This window comes from Dipodomys ordii, unplaced genomic scaffold (assembly GCF_000151885.1).
Source record: "Dipodomys ordii isolate 6190 unplaced genomic scaffold, Dord_2.0 Scaffold6, whole genome shotgun sequence".
Classification (NCBI taxonomy): Eukaryota; Metazoa; Chordata; class Mammalia; order Rodentia; family Heteromyidae; genus Dipodomys; species Dipodomys ordii.
Window position 1 is genome coordinate 3,082,175 of NW_012267222.1, and position 19,425 is coordinate 3,101,599.

Here is a 19,425-nt window from a genome sequence, read left to right on the forward strand (position 1 = left end):
CTGAGACACGGAGAGGGACAAGGAGGCGATGCCTGCGTGCACAGGGGGGTTGAAGACCACCGTGCAGAAGTCAGGCCCAGGTCAGTCGGGTTTTTGTTTCTGTGATGAACTGCCTGAGGCAGACTGACTAGCTCACAGTCCAGGTCCAGGGGTCATCCACTGGCTTCCGAGGAGGGCCTCCTGGCGGAGGGCAGGAGCCGTCGGGGACTGTTCAGGGGTAAGCAACCCCACTTACACAGTTCACTCTGAAGAGAACTAATTTAGGGTCCCACAGAACTGCCTCCGTCTTTTCTGGAGCCCCTCCCCAAAGGCCGAAAGACCTTCCATCAGGCCCCACCTCTTCCGGCCCACCACCTCCCAACGTGGCCAGCAGCGCAGGGACCCTGAGGGATACGCCCCAAGCCTGCCCACAGCAGCCAGTAGGCCTGGAGAAAAACCCCAATCCAGTTGTTGTGGCCTTCCCACGTGCCAACACACCGCCACACATGGGGGTTCGGTGCCCCCCCACTTGGTCCACCTTCTCCACACCTGCACTGGTTCCCCATCTTCTCCCTCAGGGGATACCACCACCTCTGTTTGTCTGAATGAGAAACGGGTCAGTCTCCACCTAGAGTTCCACCGGCACTGGTGTGTCTTCTCAGCAGGACATTGTCTGTTGGCATCTAGGGGTGACAGGCAGCCCCCTGGGTATCTCCCCCCACCCCTGCGGGGTCGGAGAAGGGAGGGAAGGGCTCAGCACAGTCTCAAAGCCTTTTCCAGTCCCTGGATCGCGATGCGTGCCGGGTATGCCGTGCCCTGTCTGAAGGGAACATCAACGTGGTGTCTAGTGGGTTTCCAGAACTTTCCGTCCGTTTGTAGGTACTGACTGTCGAGGATAAAGCATGTGGGGAACATCCGGTGGAGGGAGGAACAGCTCGTGTGGAGGCCGAGCCTCTCTGGTCGCCATGTGCCCTGGCACCCCGACTCCCCCTATTACCATTTGGAACAGGGTGAGCCGAGTCCTCTGCTCGTCCTGCCCCTTTCTACCTGTGGCTCCCAGGATCCGTGTCTCTGGCCCTGGGGGTGGGAGGAGGCCTAGGAGAGAGCAGGACCCCCGCCTCACGCTGCACCCCAACCCTGAGTGCCGGGCGTGGGCATTGCCAGGCTGCACCACGGCACTGCACTTAGGGGAAGAGGCTCTCGTGAATAATTCAGCCTCTTCCACCGAGATGAAAACGCCCTAATAGAGCTAATGGGCTTGCTGCCTCCAAAGTCCACCCTTGTGGGATTCTCGCATTCGCCAATGGCCTCTGGCGCTCTGCAGCGACACTCCCTAATGAGGCCGTGGCCGTGCACATCCTCACATCCCTAATAACTGCACGGCCGCCCTCTTACGGAGCAGCTGCCGCCGAGGCAGGTGAGTCGGCCTGTGGGCCCCAGGAACTGAAATGGCGGCGGGGGGTGGGGGGTGCTAATTGGTGATGCTTTGGGCTGATCTGAAATAAGACCTTCTGCATTTCTTCCAAGCAGACAACTTCACAGAAAAAGCCAGCCCTGGCTGGGGTGAACTTGAGGTGACTGCTGGGTGGAGGGGGTTCGGGGTTCCCGCCTGGCAGCTCCGTGGCCGCCCCGTGTCCCGTGCTTGAGCCTGCTTGCCTCCCACCCTGCGCAGCGCTGGCCGGTCGACTTCCTTCCCGCCTTGCTGGGCTCCCCCTGGATTAAGATTCCCACTCTGGCTGGGAAAGGAGAGGGGGGTGCTCTGCCGGAGGGAGCCACGACGCTTGTTTGAGTCCAGGTGTGCCGATTCTCCGTGCCGGTGTGTGCGTTGCAGAGTTGCTCCCTGAATGGTGACCGCTCCCCTCAGTTTCCGCCTTCAGGACGTCTGGCTGGCCTCTGGTGTCTAGACAGATGCCATCCTGGGACGGAGGCGTGCGGGCTTCCTTCCCGGCCTCGCGCGTCGGGCATTGCGGCAGGCAGGGAACGGACCCCACCTGAGAAACCCCAGGCAGAAGGCGGGCGCGGGGGAGAGGTGGTGAGGCCGACCCGCCTAATGAGGTTAACAGCGGTTCATTTTTCCATGTCACGGCGTTTGTTCACGTGAATTCCCCTGGGCCCCGGGCCACAGGAATAGACTGGAAGGAGGCGGGCCCTGCACAGGAGAGAACTGCCAGGTGCTGTGTGGTTAGCGGCAGCCACGGGGGCTTATGAGACCAGGAGAGGGAGGGCGGCAGACTTCAGAGACCCTCACCCTGGGAGGCTGCAGGTCCTTGGCCAGGAGATGGGCCGGGGACCAAGGCTGAAGACCCAACCTTGAGCTTCCCTTCTTTCTCCCTGGCCACCCCTTATTCGGGGGCCCCCTTGTCCACACTCTGCTCCTCACCCCTGGAAAAAGCAGCCAGGGCTGGCGGCCCTCAGAGCCGGCCTGTGCCATCTGCACACAGCCGTCCCTTCTTCCCCGGACAGCCTTCTTACTCGGAGTCTGGCCCTGGACCCCTTTTGTGGGCACAGGTCTGTGCCCCTCACCCTTCCACCACAAGCCAGAACCACCACGCCCCTGCTTTTCTCTCCAGGAATCCCATTCACCATGCCTCAGCAGGAGGCCAGGGCTCCCCGAAGTACTCCAGGGGAGTACGCGCAAGGGGACTGTGGCCCCCCCCAGAGGGAGGGGGCCACATCTAAGCCAGGTTGCAGGTCTGGCTGAGTTACCAGGCCTGCTCTTTCCTGCCCCCGCCCTCTGCACACCTCCATTCCATTCCCGCCCCTCTCCCATCTCGTCACAAACATGCATGTTCTCCGTGAGAACATTCATCAGTGCATTTAGTAGTGTGTGCTTTATATTAGTGGCATTCAGTGTCCATCATTAGTGTGTATTTTATCCTGTTGGACATTTCCTAGACAGATTAGGTGTCTGCGTGGCTCCCTCGACTCATTCCAGTCTCTGGTCACTTGTCCCCCTCTCGCAGAGGACAGGTCATGAATTCTCCTCTCCAGGACACTTATTGTCACTGGTGTCACTGCCACGCCCGGCCACTGGCCACCTGTGTAAAGCACACACCTACGTGCACCACCAGCTCTGCCGGGTTGTCCAGCTCAGTCACATAGGCCAGGGCTGCCTGGTGATCGGCCTCCGCCCGTCCCATTTAGCAGATGCAGGGAGCCAGGCGCCTTCCTGGGTGGTGCTGAGCCGGTGACAGCCAACTGCCCAGCCTCACCGGGCAGCTCGGCCGCTCTCCTCCCACGCCAGGGCCATGGCCAGACCAGGGTTGCTTTTTCTGGGTACTGTCTTAAAAGCTAATGGCTATCGATCAGCCTGGCTGGGCCCAGCTGAGAACATGAGCATCTGAGACGGGCCCTGCTTTTCGGGAAGAAGCCATAGCCGCAGCCTGCCCGGTTTGGCCTTCTCTCTGAACGGGACCCCAGGGAAGCAAGAGCCGATGTCCATTCACCCACACACAGCGGCCAGCCAGACACGCAGCCTCCTCGGAAGCTGCCCTTCTGCTGGAGAGGCAGCAGCCAGCCTGCTCGAAAGATGCTAGTGCCCCTCGCTCGGGGGCTCCCCCCCCCCCGAGCGGGCCCCTTCCCCACCTCTGAGTTCTTCTGGAAGGCTGGGGCAGCCCTTCCTGCCTTAGCATCTAGAGTTGTGCGGCCCCCACCCCAAGGATATGTGCCACGGTGAATGAACGTTCCAGCCTGGCAGCCCCACCCCTGGCAGAGAGAGAGCAACTCGTGGCCCTGCACGGACCTTCCAGACCCCTCCTGTTGCTCTGCAGACACCGCAGGGAAGGGGCAGGCAGAGGAGCAACCTCTGCAGGGAAGGGGCAGGCAGAGGAGCAACCTCCTGCCTCTCGGGCTCAGCCTCCCTGAGTGGCACAGCAGGGAGGGGGGAAACTGCATTTAGCCACAGCAGGAAAGAGGCCGGGTGGGGTGGGGTGGCACCTGGGTCTGTGTGAGGGACGATGAGGGAGCTGCCCATAAGCAACCTGGTTGGGGGTGGGTGGAATCCAGGCTAAGGCCTGAACAGACTGCTCTCCTCACGCCCGCTCCCCACAGGGCTACTCGGGAGACCCTTGCCTTCTAGTCTCTCCAGTGTGTCTAGACCCCATCTCCACCTCATCTGCGTGTCCACTGAGCATTTCCAGACACCTGCACTGGATGGGGATGGTTGCTGACAGTCCCTGAAAGAGAGGGGAATAGATGTGCAGGGCAGCCGCCGTGGAAAGGACAGCTGTGGGGCCCTGGAGGCGGCCACTTCCCAGGGGCACTCGGGCCAGGCAAGTCAAGGACACCCAGGAGGGTCACTCCACGGAGGACCCAACACTCGGGGCTCACCTCCAACTCCTGCGTCCTTCCTCTGGCCCTGGGGAAGATGAGCACAGAGACCCCATGGAGCTCACCAGAGGAGGGGCCAGCCCAGGACCCCTCCACCCCTGCCCAAAGGACCACACCAGAGCTCTGCAGTGAGCTCGGCTCCTCCAGGAAGGAGCAGAGGGTGGATAGGTCTGTCCCTTCCTGTGACCAGCGCTGGGCGCCAGGAGCCCATGGCACTGCTGACCTGCTGAGATGAGGATTTCCATCTGACGGGCTCTGGTGGCCAGCCAGATGTGCAGCATCTGGGCAGAGGTGGAGCGCTGGTCAGGAGGAATGGGGAGCCTAGATTGCAGACATCCTCTTGTCCGGGCCTCTGCCATTCACCTGCCATTGTGTCCTTCCTGAGCCTCAGTGCTCATTGATATTGAGGTCTACCTGCAGTAGCTACCTAGGCATGCGCTTTGCTGGGATTTGTTGTTGTTACTTCACTTCTGCCAGTACCAGTGTTTCAACTCGGGAGCTCATGTTCTCTCAACTTGTTTATTTGGTGGTACTCTATCACACGTCCAGCCTAGCTGTTTGCTGCTTATTTTGGAGACAGAGCCTCATGGACTTTTCTGCCGTAGATAGTTTGAAACTCAGTCCTCTGAATCTTAGCCTCCTAAGTAGTGGGGATTGCAGGTGTGTGCCACCGGCACGTGGCTTCCTCTGCCTGCTCTTTTACTTCTCCACTGTCCCCTGGGGCTGACAGTGTGTCAGTTCCTGCTGAGATGCTGCATGCCTTCATAATGTCCACTCTCTACATGGAGTACCATTTATGTATTCATTTCCAACTGATTTTAGGGAGGTGTTTTGTTTAGAGGGTTTTATTTGGGGGGGGGTGTTTTGCTCTAGATGATTTGGATTTTGGAAACAGGTTTTGCTTTTTGTAGCTCAAATTTGGCTTCAAATTCAATATCTTCCTGCCTCAGCCTCCTGAGTGCTGGGATTACAGGTGTGTACTACCACACCAGACTCCCATTTTTACCCCCCCTTTTTTGTTATGGTACTGGGGTTTGAACTCAGAGCTACATGCTAGTTAGGCAGACACTCTACTGCTTAGACCATGCCTCCAGCCCCTTCTGTTTCATGTTAATGGGTATTTTCTTATTCTTGGTTTCTAAGAGTCTGTATTAGTTCAAATGACTCCATACAGTGCTTCTTTCTAGTCAATGGTAGCTCATGCCTGTAATCCTAACTACAGCGGAAGGCTGAGCTCTGAGAATCGTGCAATTCAAAGCCAGCCTAGGCAAGGAAAGTCCATGAGACTCTTATCTCCAATGAACCACCAGAAAACCAGAAGTGGCACTGTGGATCAAGTGGTAGAGTGCTCACCTTTAGCTGAAGAGCTCAGGGACAGCACCCAGGCCCAGAGTTCAAGCCCCATGACCGACCAAACAAAAAAATCTGGAAGTGGAACTGTAGTTCAAGTGGTAGAGTACCAGCTAAGGGACAGTGCATAGGCCCTGAGTTTAAGCCCCAATACCAGCACACATACACACACACACACACATACACATATATTTCTTAACACATAAGTTTTGAGATTTCCTAATCTCCAGCTAAACCTGCTTCCTAGTTCACCCCCAGCTCGTGCTCCTTAAACAGATTCTGCTCAGTCTTTCTTTTGCAAAGATCCCTGACCCTCATGAGACCGTGGAGCACCAAGTCCGCGCTCTGCCGGAGCATTGGGGCTTCTGCATGCAGACAGCGCCCTGGGGTTGGCACATCTCTCCCCAGGGCTCCAGAGCAAGTGGGACCCCGGGAGGGTGGGGCAGGACGTGGGGTTGTGTGGGGCAGGCCGCCGCTCGGGGAACCTCCCTGGGCCTCCGCTCAGGGGCCCAGGCTCTGCACGCCCCACCCCACCCCCATTCCCTGTGGAACACTTGGAGCGTGGTGCCCCCGCCTGGAATGCAGCTTGGCTGGTGCTTGGCTCTCGGTCGCAGAGGCGCAGGAAGGCGCTCTGTTTCCAGCATGTGGTGGAATCTCAAGCCAAGGCGTGCGTTCACCCTGGGCACCAGGGCCTCTTGGTCGCACCTCACATTGGAGGTTATTACGCTGCCCCCCGGCCCCTGCCCCAGGGCGTTGGCACAGTCTCTAACCAACGCCACTCGGCATTTCCCGTCCGGACAGCGGCAGCTCCCGGGCCAGGCAGCACCATGCTGTCCATGACCTACAGCGAAAGTCTGCGGAGCGTGAGCAGTAGGTGCCACTCAGACTGGGGCCTGCACCCCGTCCGCCAGACAGACACGCTGGAGCTGCGGCGGCTGCGGGAGGTACGGGCGGCCGCCCAGGCCAGGAACATGGAGAGCTTCCTCCGCATGCACGGCCTCTCCCTGGACGGCTGCACCGCGCGGCGCACAGGCATGAAGTATCGGTAAGGGCCGGGCAGAGGGGCGCGGGCAGGGAGCCCGTAGACACAGGGGCTGTGGCCCATGAGACCCCAGTGACAATTCCTTTGTGTAGAGACAGGAGTAGATATTTGCGGCTTTGATATTCCAAACCCAGAAATGTGTCCAAGAAGAAACTGAAAGCCTGTCATAGAGAGGCCTCGCTATCCAAAAATAAGCAAGAAAGAAAACAACTTGGCCAAGGGCTAAGTGTGCTGGTTCGATTATCTCCTGCAACTTCAGTAGGAGAAATTGGTCATTGGGGGTGGACTCCACCTGAACTCAAGCAAGTCTCAGCTCACCATCTCCTAAACCAACCCATGGCAGCAGAAACCCAGGCTCTGTACTGGGACAAAGACAGGTTTCCCTTTATGTCCTACTAGGCTTTCCGTAGGAAACTGGGTGTTCGTTGGTGGCTCCCTGACTCGTTGTATCACACTGTTGGGATGGGCTGTGAATTAAATATACGCGTATCTGCATGACTGGCGTCTCTAAGTGTCCGGCATCTCAAAAGGATATTCCCTTGAACTTGCCTGGCTTTGAATTCAGCACCCTGGACAGCGCTCCAGCCAGCCTTTCTCCAGAAGGACCAAAAAGCCTTTTGCTGTTGTTGTTGTTGTTGTTGTTGTTGTTGTTTATAAATCCTTGAAGACTGCAAATACACTGCATTGTTTCCTGTGCCTCTAGGCTCTTCTCAGAGCTGCTCAGCCAGAGAGGACCATCCTCACCCATCCTTGTAGGCCTTCCAGGTATAGCAAAGAAAAATCCAGCCTGCCGGGTTAGTCATAACTCAGTGGTAGAACACTTGTCTGGTCTGGTTTTTATCCCCAGCACTTCAAAAGAAAAAGAGAAGACAAGATACCTTCAGTTGGAATTTCAGGTAAAGAGTAAATTTTTAAATAAATCTGTCCCATAGAATATTTGGGACATGTTTACAATTTTAAAAATTACCTGTTAGCCAGGTGCTGGTGGTTCACACCTGTAATCCTAGCTACCCAGGAGGCTGAGACCTGAGGACTGCCATTTGAAGCCAGCCCAGGCAGGAAAGTTCATGAGACTCTTATCTCCAATAAACTACTCAGGAAAAGCCAGAAGTGATTCTGTGGCTCAAGTGGTAGAGTGCTAGCCTTGAGCCAAAGAAGCTCAGAAACAGTGCCCAGGCCCTGAGTTCAAGCCCCAGGACTGCTTATATGAAGTTCATACTTAACTGGGAGTCCTGCAAGGCCAGGACCGTTCTGTGAACACTGTTTGGTCTTCCAGCCCATTGTTTGAACAGGCTGTTGTAATTTAAAGAAACAAAACATTTCTTCTGGGAGTCCATTAGATGGCAGAATTTTAAAGGTTTTGTACTTCAAATCCAGCTGTATGGGAAGGACAAATGTCCAGCTAGTAATAACCCCAACTGAACTCCTAACTCTGGTGGAAATTGCTCAAGAGGGAAACTCCAAGCATTGTTTTTGTTGTTGTTGTTGTTGTTTTGTCTGTTTGGGCTGGTCATTGATAACCTTGCAGGTATTTATTCAGAGACCACTCAGCACCAAGCACTGGGCTAGATCCTGGGGAACAGTTCAAAACACGATCAGTAGAGTCCCCTTCCCCTGCATGTATCATGGCTGATACGTCCCGGTGCAGAGAAGCTGAAGGAAAGTCAGCAGTGCATGAGCAAGTCCACCGCACCAGCTGACCTGTGGCCACAAGGCAGGACAGCGTGGCAGAGGCCGGTGGCAGGCAGGATGGTCTGAGGAGGGACCGAGGAGCTAAGGGCCAAACCCTCCGAGGGAGGAGCCAGTGGCGGTGTGAGGGAGCACCCTCCAGGTACGTGACAGGAGACAGGCCAGATGGCCGGACTGAGGTGGAGAGGCAGGGAATGCCAGACCCGGGCCTCCAGGGTACTGAGCTCAGCCTCATCTCCCAAATCCTATAGAGGCTGCCCTTATTTAGAAATAGGGTCCTTGGCTGTATGGTAGATAGCACGAGGTCATGCTCCCAGGGCGGGGAACAGCCCAGGCCTTCAGCAGTCACTGGGCGGAGGGCCGGCTCCCCAGGGGGCCTCTGCTCTGTCTGGTGAACGCTGTCTCGCTGTCCCCTGGGTGACTGACAGGCCACCAGTTTATTCAAGAAACTATGTAAATGGCATCCCAGGGTGGACTCTTCTCTTTCGGCCACCGGGCTGTGATTCAGTTAAACTTGGTCTTAAATATTACTATGAAAAGGTAGTACCTGGAGGTAAGGGCTGCCCCATGCAACCTGGAGACCACTGGGAACATGCCTGGATGTTTGTGTGCTGAACCAAGCCTGAAGCTGAGGGGGCCCAGGGAAAAGGCCTACCTTGTTACCTCTTTTTTCCTCCTACTGTCCTCAACTCTGGCTGTTAAGGGGGAGGGCTCAGGCCTAGTAGATCATGACTGGAATCTTCAGAAGACAGCGATGGGGAAGATGAAAATTAGACCCAATCCTAAAGTGTCTCAAGGCCTCCGTGGCCCTCCCCGTCCAGGAGAAAGCATCTACCCCCTTCCATTGCCACTGGCTCTCCTCGCAGGAGGCCCTGGCTCAGCGCCAGCAGTCTTGTCTGTCCAGGTCCACTGCGGCAGGACCCGCGCTCAGGGTGGCTCAGCCTGCAGCTGCCCACCCCGTCTCTCTGGTGTGTAGAGTAGAGCTTTGGGGTGAGGCAGCCATTCCTCTAGCTGCTCACAGAGGAACTGGCCACTTCAGCATTTAGCCCGGAGTCTGTTGAAGAACTAAGTCCACCACATATGCGTGGCACTTCTCCACAGGCTGGCGTGAAGGTGCCTGGCACATGTCTGGAATTCACTCTCTGCTCCTCAAGGGAAAGGCTCTTTAGAAAGAAGCTGGGAGGGCACCACCACCGGGAAACAGAGAGAGCAAAGGTCCTGAGGCTCTAAAACTAGATGGCATGAGATACGACCGACGGGTGGCAGACAGCTCTGTCGTGTCACGTGTATAACCCACCGTTAGACTTACAAAACGGTGCAAAAACCACAGTTACTTTTAGAGCATGTTCATCACCTCATCCCCCAAAAACCTCTCCTGCCCTTTTATTATTACTCCATACCGTCACCCCAACTTGCCAGCCATTAATCTGCTATGAGTTTCTATGGTTTTTTGTGGTTTATTTTTCTTTTTTTTAGCATTAATGAAATCATAGGATGTTCTCTCATGACTGGCTTCTTCCACTTAGAATGATGTTTTTATATTTATCTAAGGTGTAGCAGCCATCAGAACGTCATTCTTTCTTTTTTTTTTTTGAACTCGGCCTGGGCGCTGTCCCTCAGCTCTTCAGCTCAAGGCGAGTGCTCTACCACTTGAGCCACAGCGCCACTTCCGGCTTTTTCTGTTTATGTGCTGCTGAGGAATCAAGCACTCTACCGCTGAGCCACCTTCCCAGCCCAGCTTCATTCTTTTCTATGACCCCATATTCCATTGTGAGGACATGTCACATTTCATTTATCTACTTGCCATTCAGTTGGAGTGTTTCCACCTTTCGGCTATTATGAATAGAGCTGCTGTGGGCACTGGGGTTCAGGTTTTTGTGGAGACCCATGTTTTCCGTTCCCAGGGTGCATATGTAGACTCAGGACCGCTGGTTGTGTGGTAAGGACACCGTGTGACTGTGGTTCTTGTACCGTCGCTTAATTTCATGCTACTCATGGCATCCCGGCCTCATGGCAGACATCGAGGAACAGCGAGACATCAGCTCTTGGACAACGCCATGGTTTGCCAAGTGCAGAGATAAGTAAGAAAGAAATGGATGAAGTGGTGCTGTGGCTCATAGTGGTAGAACACTAGCGTAAAGAGCAACCAACAAAGAATATATATCTATTCTCCAAGCAACTAGCCCAATTTTAGCTGGGCCCCAGTAGCTCATACCTGTAATCCCACCTACTCAGGAGGCCAAGATCTGAGAATCATGGTTCAAAGCCAGCTTGGGCAGGAAAATCCATGATACTCTCTTATCCTCTTATCTCTGATAAACTACTCAGAAAAAGCCAGAAGTGTATCTGTGTAGGTCAAAGTGGTAGAGCTCTAGCCTTAAGCTGAAAAAGCATCCAGGCCCTGAGTTCAAGTCCTATGACCACCAATAATCATGGAAATGTCCAGTATGCATGCTGTCGCTCAAAACTCCTGCTGAAAACAGCGGCTGGCCACGTCAGTCCGGGCAGGGCCAGAACTCCACTGTGACTGGCTCCATTGGTGTCCTGACCCGATACTGAAGGAGCTGTCCCAGAGGTTGAGGTCCTGCGGGCAGGTGCCTGTGCCCTGGCGGAAGTTGGACCTGTTGCTGTCATCCAATCGCTTCAGACTAAGTCATGTTATTAGTGTGCTTGTTGTTTTAATGGTGAGCACATGTTTACAGGACCAGAATCACGTCTGAGCTCTTTGCCCATGTGACCTGACCTAGGGCCCAGTTTTGTAATCTTGAGAACAGCATGGGGGACAGTCTGCCCAGCTCATGAGCAGAGACAGCCGGGCCTGGATGGGTTTCGTTCCTAACTTCTGTGTCTAAAAGCAGGGCATCCTGGGTGGATTCTTTCCTGGGTCCTGCTGGGGGCAGAGCTGGGCGGCTGGTAGGTGTAAAGGGCTTTGCAGGGTCTAGCTGGGAGGGACAGCCCAGGCCTCAGGCCACAGCGCTCATCTTGTCCGTGGGGTCCACGGAAGACAGCACTCCTGTGGTCACACAGTCAATCAGCAGCCGAGCCAGGACTAGACCCCCACTCGCTGGCACCCTGGCAAGACAGGTGGAAAGCTAAAAGAACATTCTGGCAGGGGTCCAACCTGCTGGGTACACTTGGGGTCAGATGACAGCCAGCCAGGGAGAACATGCGTTCGCGCATTCATTCATTCATGAAGTACTGATGTCTGCCAGGGCAGAAGTACTGTGGAGTGCTGGTATTTTTCTGTCCCTTGACCCTGGTCTCTTCCCTTGGCCATCGTGTCATTTCACCGAGACCCAGTGGGTTTTCTCCTCCGACATTCCAGTGAGCAGACCCCTAGCGAACGCCCCCACCCCACGCGGGAGGGGCTGTGCCTGGGCGGGTGGCAGGTCGGCCGGGAGCTGCCAGGGCGAGGAGCCTCCCGGGGCCTGCAGGGCGGGCGGCTGTGCATCCTGTGTCATGAATAATGAATCTCCAGCGCCGCCAGCGCCTCTTGCTGGCTGCCTCGTTGACTGTGGGAGCTTCAGCCACCCTGTGTGCAGAGCCACGAGCGAGCTGAGAGAGGATCGGGGAAGCCCAGAGAAGCAGCTGCTCCCTGCAGCCCGCCCCCCTCAGCCGCTGCCCGGGGAGGTGGCCACCGCAGTGGGACACACAGCTCCGCAGCCAGGGGGCCCCTCACAGCCCGGCCCTGCTGAGCGCGCTCGGAGCTGCTGGGGACAGAGCAGCGTGGGACCAGGAGTGCCCAGCAGGAGCAGGGCAGGCCTGCCAGGACAGTGAGGATGGGCCCTCACCCCTGCACCCCGGGCTCCTAGGAGCCTTGATCATTGACTCCTCTCGGGTAAGGTCAGGCGCCATCTGGAAATTGGATGCCCTTCGATTGGCAACCGCACAGACGTCTTCATTGCATCTGAGATCTCCAAGTCTGAGCCTTCTGGGATAGTCTCGTCCCGGGCTGAGAAGGGAAAGGGGCTGGATGACTTCTGAACCTGGCCTGAAGGGAGAGACAGCCAGGAGTGGAGCCCGGCGTCAAGATGCAGGTGTCCTTCGTGTGCTCGGAGCACAGCCTCAAGAGCCGGGGCCCCGAGGAGCGTCTGGGCCGGCCGGCAGCCGGCAGCCCCAGCCCAGGCACCCGCAGCCGCTTCCGGGCGGTGGCCATGGTGGCCCGGAGCCTGGGACAGCTGTCCGTGCACAGCACCCCTAGCACTAGCGATGCCAGCGTGAAGCAGCCTGGGGTGAGATATAGGTACGGGGGACCCCGGGGCGCTGCGGGGACGCGGGTGCTGCGGGTGGGGGCTGCGGCTTCCTCCTCCCGTCTCAAAACCCACTCTCCTGGCTTTGGGCAGTGTGCCGAGAGCTGGGGAGGAGGAAGGGGGGAGGGAGGGCTGGGGGGGGCGTCTCAGTGCTCGGCACAATCGGTCAGAATTAAGTTGGGGATCCACTCAGCCCCAAGCTGCTTCTCCACGACTGTAGAGGGGGTGCGGATGCTCGCCGTCCTCCGTTCGCTTTCCGCCGGCTCCTCCCAGGCACCCCCACATCCTCCTGTCCTCCTCAGCACAGAGGCCCCAGAAGATACCCGTGGGTGGGCTGAGATATTTGTAGCACTCTTCAGGGTTGAGGCTATCAGGTGAGGCCTGTGGTAGAATGAACTTTCTGGAGCCAGGCCTGGCTTCGTCCAGCAGGGACCCTGGCTCAGGCAGGCACAGGGCAGTCCATTTTCCCACCACGCTCAGCCCAGGCTGTGTTGTTCCCCTCCACAGGGGCTCCATATTCTACCTCACTCTGGGTTCTGTGAGTCTTACGTGGGGAAGATCTGAGTGTCTGGGACAAGACCTCCCTCCTGTTCCCTGCGTCCCTGGTCCCCACCCGCAGCCTCGCTCCTATGCCCTGGGGTGGAAGGGGAGGAAGGGCCCTGGGGCGGCTCTGGGCACCCTGCTGTGGTCTGGCCATTTAAGACCCCAGGGCCCTTTGCTCCTGAGCACAGTGCCCCTGGGGGAAGAGCTCCTCTCCGGGGCCTGAGCCGGCTGGACCGGCCAGTTAGGAGCTGTGCTTTCAAAGCAGGAGCCAGGGGCTGGGGTGCCTCTTGGTGACCTGACGCCATCCCAGCACAGATAGCTCTAGGAAGGCGGAGGAGAGCAGCCTGGATCCGGACCCAGCATTGATGCCAACTCATAAGTATGGAGAGTACCTCCCCGTAACTGAGACCTCCCAGAGCCAACACCAGGAGGCACCGGGCCAAGGACACCCCTGGGGAGGGGTCCTGGCGTGGACTGGCCCTGTCCCCTCCCCCACCCCTCCACCCCGGCCCTGTGGACCTTGGATGCTCTTGGGCCTCCAGGGTGTAAAGGACTTTTGTCCCCAGCCTCTGTTTGGTGAGGAGGACCCAGAATAGAATTCCATGCTCTAAAAGCTCTGGAGTTACTATCTTTGGTTGGGTGGGGATCAAAAGCTGGGAGTGAATATGTGCGTGCGACCTATATTAGTTTGGATACTTACAGTCACCTCCCGTAACTTTTAAGTCAATCCAAGAATCACTCAGTCGAAGAGTTAATAGTGAGCCTGTTTCTGCACAGAGAAATCACTGTGAAGGAATTCCCTCTCAAGACTCGCTGGAAGGCGATCTCTGTATGTGCACACGTAGATGCTCATGTGTGTGCAGAGAGAGCAAGATGGGGCAGTGAAGAGTGGGCAGCCTGGGGACCTGGGTTCGGGTCCACCTGGAGCACTTCTAGCCACAAGAGCCCGTCTCTCCAGTAAGAGAGCAGACAGGTCCCAGCCTGTGGTGGGGACACAGAAGCCTGGAGTTTAGGAATGAGGCAGACTGTTGAACAGATTCGGGGGTTCAGAGGGTTCAGTCACTCTGGTGAGGAAGGTATGGTAGAGCAGAGCAGCTCTCTCCCAGAGGACAGGAAGCAGAGAGTGGAGACAGGAAGTGGCCAGGTCAGGGCATAGCCCCCAGTGACCAGCTTCCTCTAACAGACCCCACCGCCTGCCTCTCACCACCTCTCAGCAGTGCCTCAGATCATGAGTCCATCAAGGAATTAAACCACTGATTAGATCAGAGCGTCTCTGCAAACTCCAGCACAGACACACCCGGAGGTGCGCCTCATTAATCAGCCAGGCAACTGTCAGTCCCATCAAGCTGACAACCGAGATTAACCATCACAGCGGGGCTTGTTAGGGTGACGGCTGAGCCAGGCACTAAGGGGGAACCACCTGTCTCCCTCAGGTCTAAACCCCTTATCCAGACAGGGTTGCCCTCCCGTGCCTCGTCCGGTTTTCGTCCTCCAGCCAAACGGCTAAAATGAAATGCCCTGTACTCCATTTTAAGAGAATCCGTAACTTCCTGGCATCTTCCGGTTCTAATCCTTCACAAAGTCCCGGAGTGCCATGTCGAGCGGCGCTGGGCAATCGGTGGCTACCTGACAGGCACTCCAGTTAGGAGTCCTTATTAGTCATTTTTCCACAAAGATCAACAATATTGGGGTTTGGAGATTTTGACCAACTATGTTAACATGATGTCATTTTCATTAGGAGAAAAAATCTTTAGAGGAAGTGAGGTGGCTCGTGTCTGTCATTGTCCCTACTCAAAGCCAACCCACGCAGGAAAATTTGTCTGATTCTCATCTCCAGTTAGCCCTCAGAAAGCCAGAAGAGGTGTAGATCAAGTGGTAGAATGCCAGCCTTGAGTGAAAAAGCTAAGGGACGGTGCCCAGGCCCTGAGTTCAAGGTCCAGTACTGGAAGGTTAATTGCAGAAGAAAAGAAAGATCCTTAGATGGCGGTTTTTGGGTTCCAGTAGCGGCAGGTGCCATCTGCTCTGTTCTGTGGCGCTCCATCCCCCCCCCCCGACACCGCACAGTCGTTCTTATATAGAAAGCTCTCAGCCTGGAGGGACCCTGTCCCTTCTCATTCCTTCTCCGGAGGCCTGGAAGCAGATGGCAGAACTAATACCATCATTTTAGCCGGGAAACAAGTGGGGCAGGGTAGTCCCAGCGTCATGCAGTGTCCTAGTTTTGTTCAAGTATTCCTGTGGGTGGTGGGTGGAGAAGCCACAGAGGAGCCGCACGCCCCGGGTCCCTGTGCAGCACCAGAAACAGCTCAGAGCCTTTTGGGGAAGCAGGTTCGCCTCATGCCAGCCAGACTCAGACGATGGGACTCAAGAGCAGGACAAGTCTTGCTCTCCTCCCCAGCTGGAGGGCAACAGGTGTCCTTGCTCCTCAGCCTCTCCTCTCATGCCCTCACCTGCCTCCCCATAAACATCTGAGGGCCTGGGTTTGAGTCCTCGCCCCAGCACTTTACTGATAAAAGGCAATTTCTCAGGAAAATACACCTAAAGCTTTTTGACCAAGGGAAATCGCAGTGGAGAAATTGCTGCCTGTGTCCACTCAGGCAGGAATTTACAAAGGCAGAGGCCCACCCTCCCTCCCAGATGCCTGGATTTATCTATTTATCTAGATCAAGCCCAGTGGGGTCCAGGGCTCTGCAAACACCCTGACATGACAAACAGGGCCATGGCGGGATTGGCATCCGTGAGTACTTTCTGGAAGAAGGCCTAGCATCTTCGGAGGGGTGTGCTGCTCCCGACCAGGCCTCCCTGGGTTTCCTATCTCTTCTGAGAAACCTGATCGTGTCCCTCCACAGTTACTCGTCCTGCTTTGCTTGCTGGTACTGGGGCTTGAACTCAGGGTCTGGGCACTGTCCCTTAGCTTTTTTTTTCTGCTCAAGGCATGTCCTCTCTCACTTGATCTATACCTCTTCTGGCTTTCTGATGGTTAATTGGAGATGAGAGGCATACAGATTTTCCTGCCTGGGTTAGCTTCTTATGGGAGATAAGAGTCTCACAGACTTTACTGTCTTAGCTACATAGCTAAGATTGCAGGCATAAGGCACTGTGTCCATCCAGTTACTTTCTACCCAGAAAGGAAGAAGTCTCCCTTTCTACTCAGTAGACCCTGCACCCACAGAACTTACATAGGATAACGTCAGGCCTTTTGTCCATCTGCCCTGCACACATGTGGCATGGTTGACATATACATGCAAGACTTGGGGCGCTGTGAGATCGTCACTGGCTGAAAAGGGGAAATAAAGCTCAGAAGCCTTATCTCCCTTTTTAACACAGTAGTATTAAAGCCCTGTTTTGTCCCCTGTCTGTTTTGTACAAGGAAAAGGACTTTCCCCCACATCCTGTGCCATCTCTCTGGGTGCCTTTTTCCCATGTGCAGTGCTGTCTCGCTGGGTTCCTGCAGCTTGGAGAAGAGAGGCGTGTGTCTCCCAGTCCTGTGACCCAGGCCCCAGCAGTGGGAAAGCTGCCCAGTGCTCTCCTGCAAGAGAAATCTGCGGCTTTTAAGTTCTCATTTAGAGAAAAAGAAAAAAATCCTCCTGGGGGAGGAATCAGCTAGCAGCTGCATGATTTTGACAGGAAATTTTGAAAGAAAACCTGGCCATTTAAAACAACCTTCAATTGGGTGACACAGTGTGGTTGTTCTCAAGCTGTTTAGCGAGACTCTGCACACACCCATATCACGAGCGCTTTTGATCCAGCAGGCCCCCGCAGGGGTCTGGCGGCCAGGGAAATCTGCCACTCTGGGGACAGTCAGAGTGGTCATGAAACAGGTGCTCCCTGCCACCTTCCAGGGGGGCCAGACTCGCGTGGAGTAATCTGAGGATGAGACAAAAGACTCCACAAAAGGGAGAAGAAGGGGTGCCTGGGGGTGCCGGGTCCCGAGGAAGGCCTGCTGGCTCTCGGTGCATCACGGAGGTGAGCAGCACCGTGTAGATCCCAGGAAGTCAGTCCCGCCTCTCTAGGGAAGTGGGTCTGGCCCCGCTCGCGGGGGCTGCCACTTGCCAGCTTCACCATCTGGGGCGGGACACACCCGTTTCACCCATAAATAGGACTGGGCACACAGCACCTCCATGGGCCTGCGCCCAGGGGCAGCTGCCCGCTCCTCACTCCCTGCTCTGGCTCTGCATGCCATCCAGTGTCTCTACCATGAGGACCTCAAGCAGGAGGCCTGCCAAACCCAGCTGACAGAGGGGCCTGGCTCCAGACGCTCTAGGCCCCACAGCCTCCTAAGGATGCCGGTGATGGCTCGAGGCCCACGTGCGTGGGCTCTGGAGTGCACCCCACCATGGACACCTCCCGGGCCTTCGATGTCGCCGGGCAGCTCTGGGGGCTACTTCTCTAGAGAACTGAACTGTCCTCCAAACTGCCAGCCTCAAGGTCACAGGGACACAGCCCAGCCCTGTGGCTCTCCAGAGGGGAGTAGTGACCCACCAAGTCCCAAGTGTGACCTCTGGTCAAGCTGAGAGAGGAGAACTCAGCCCGGGACCCTGTGGACACACCACAGGCCTACGCCAGCCCTGCTGCAGCCCATACAAGATGGCATCCCTCGGCATGTGCCCTCGAGTCAGCGCTGCGTCACCGCGGCACGCCCAGTGAGGGCCCAGGAGATGGGTGTCACCCCAGGGCAGGGAGCAGAGCCCTGGCTCCGAGGGGCTGGTGGGGGAACAGACCAGAGAGGCATCACAGCAGAGCCTGGCTGGCGGCATCTTGTCCCAATGTGGAAGACTCAAATGAGGTTGTTGGGTTTGTTTGTTTGTTTGTTTTTCAGGAATCTGGGCAAGTCCGGCCTGCGGGTCTCCTGCCTGGGGCTTGGTGAGTATGGGTGAAGGAGGGAAGGCCAGAGCCTGGGATTCGGGGGGCCGGGTTGCTGTGAGAACCAGGAGGCAGCCGGGGAGGAGGAGCAGACAGGGCTGCAGCCTTGGCAGATGGGCAGAGGAGACCGGGGAGCCCCGCTGCCCCCAGAAGAAAGTCCCAGCTTTTCCCAGCCCTCGGCATGCTGGGAAGACTTCTCACTGGGGTCAGCTTCTCAGAGACTCCCCCAGGAAAGGCCTCTGATTTTGCCCTTTATCTCTCTCTCCAGATGTGAGCTCTGTCTGAAGAATCCCCTGTCTAACACTTTTATGGAGTACATGATAGGCCCCTCTGGCCTCAACACCTCCCCCCCCAGCAACAGCAAGGACCTTGCGTGGAACCCTTTTGCCCGTGGCTTCAAGGGGTCCCTGGAATCAGAGCCTGGTCCACAGTGCCCTCCAGGGCTTGCGGCCGGCTAGCTGCCCTAAGGACTCCTGCCTCCTTAGTCTGGAGACTTGTCCTGAGCGTCAGCTGTCCCCATACAGAACTGCAGAGTAACGTGGCCCCCTGTGGCCTGCGGCTGCACCCACAGGACAGATACGGTCCCGGTAGACTGCCTGACTTGAATCTCTGTGCTTCCTTCCAGGAACATGGGTAACCTTTGGAGGCCAGATCACCGACGAGGTAAGACGGGGCTCCCTGGACCTAGCGTCCAGCCGGGGCTCAGCCCTGGCGCTGGACTAGAGTGGCTCGTGGGAGCCGCCCTCTTTCTGTTTGTGGAGGGTGCCCTGCCCCGGCCCAGCAGGCCACACGGGCCAAGGAAGATGCCATCCCTGGTGCCATCCCCGCACTGGTGCTGAGTCTCGGTAATCCCTTCCACTCCTGGAAGCCCGGGGGCCTCGGGCGGGTGACACCTGTGCCACAGCTCCCCCAGCCCCAGCTCGCCCTTCAGCGCGCCTGTGTGAGCGTAAAACATCAGCGCTTGCCCGTGTTGGCGTTTCGGTGCAGCAGCTGCGGTTCCCCCAGAGAGTCTTGAGTGGGTTGGTGTCCTTCCACGCTGTTAACCGCACCGCCCCTCAGTACCGCTGTGGGTGCATAGCTGAGCACATCTGCTGGGCCTTAGCTCCGCACCATTGGGCTACAAGGAGGACATTAAGGGAGAGCCCGTCAGACTCTGCCAGCGTTGTGGGGTCTCTCAGAAGGAGAGAGGAGAGGGATGAATTTTCAGACAGGTTATGCTCTAGACAGTTGGGGTTTGGGGACGGGGGCTGGGGGACGGGGGGAGGGGGGTTGGATATCCGGAAAGAGGAGTAGCGCTGTTCCAAGAGCTCGGGGCACCTGTGCCAGACGCACTGTCACCTGTGCCCTGTGTTCTGTTGGCAGAGCTGCTCTTTAAACATTAAT

General features: G+C 56.7%; 1 protein-coding gene across 3 annotated transcripts in view; it reads left to right on the forward strand.

The window, feature by feature from the left end:
• Kcnab2 (potassium channel, voltage gated subfamily A regulatory beta subunit 2) overlaps positions 1-19,425 on the forward strand; it is a 77,096-nt gene that overhangs the window by 38,930 nt on the left and 18,741 nt on the right. For all 3 annotated transcript variants that reach the window (XM_013035665.1, XM_013035658.1, XM_013035674.1), the window contains 2 exons: positions 17,999-18,042; positions 18,668-18,705. In XM_013035665.1, coding sequence (XP_012891119.1) covers positions 17,999-18,042; positions 18,668-18,705 — 82 coding nt within the window. The remainder of the gene's footprint in view (positions 1-17,998; positions 18,043-18,667; positions 18,706-19,425) is intronic.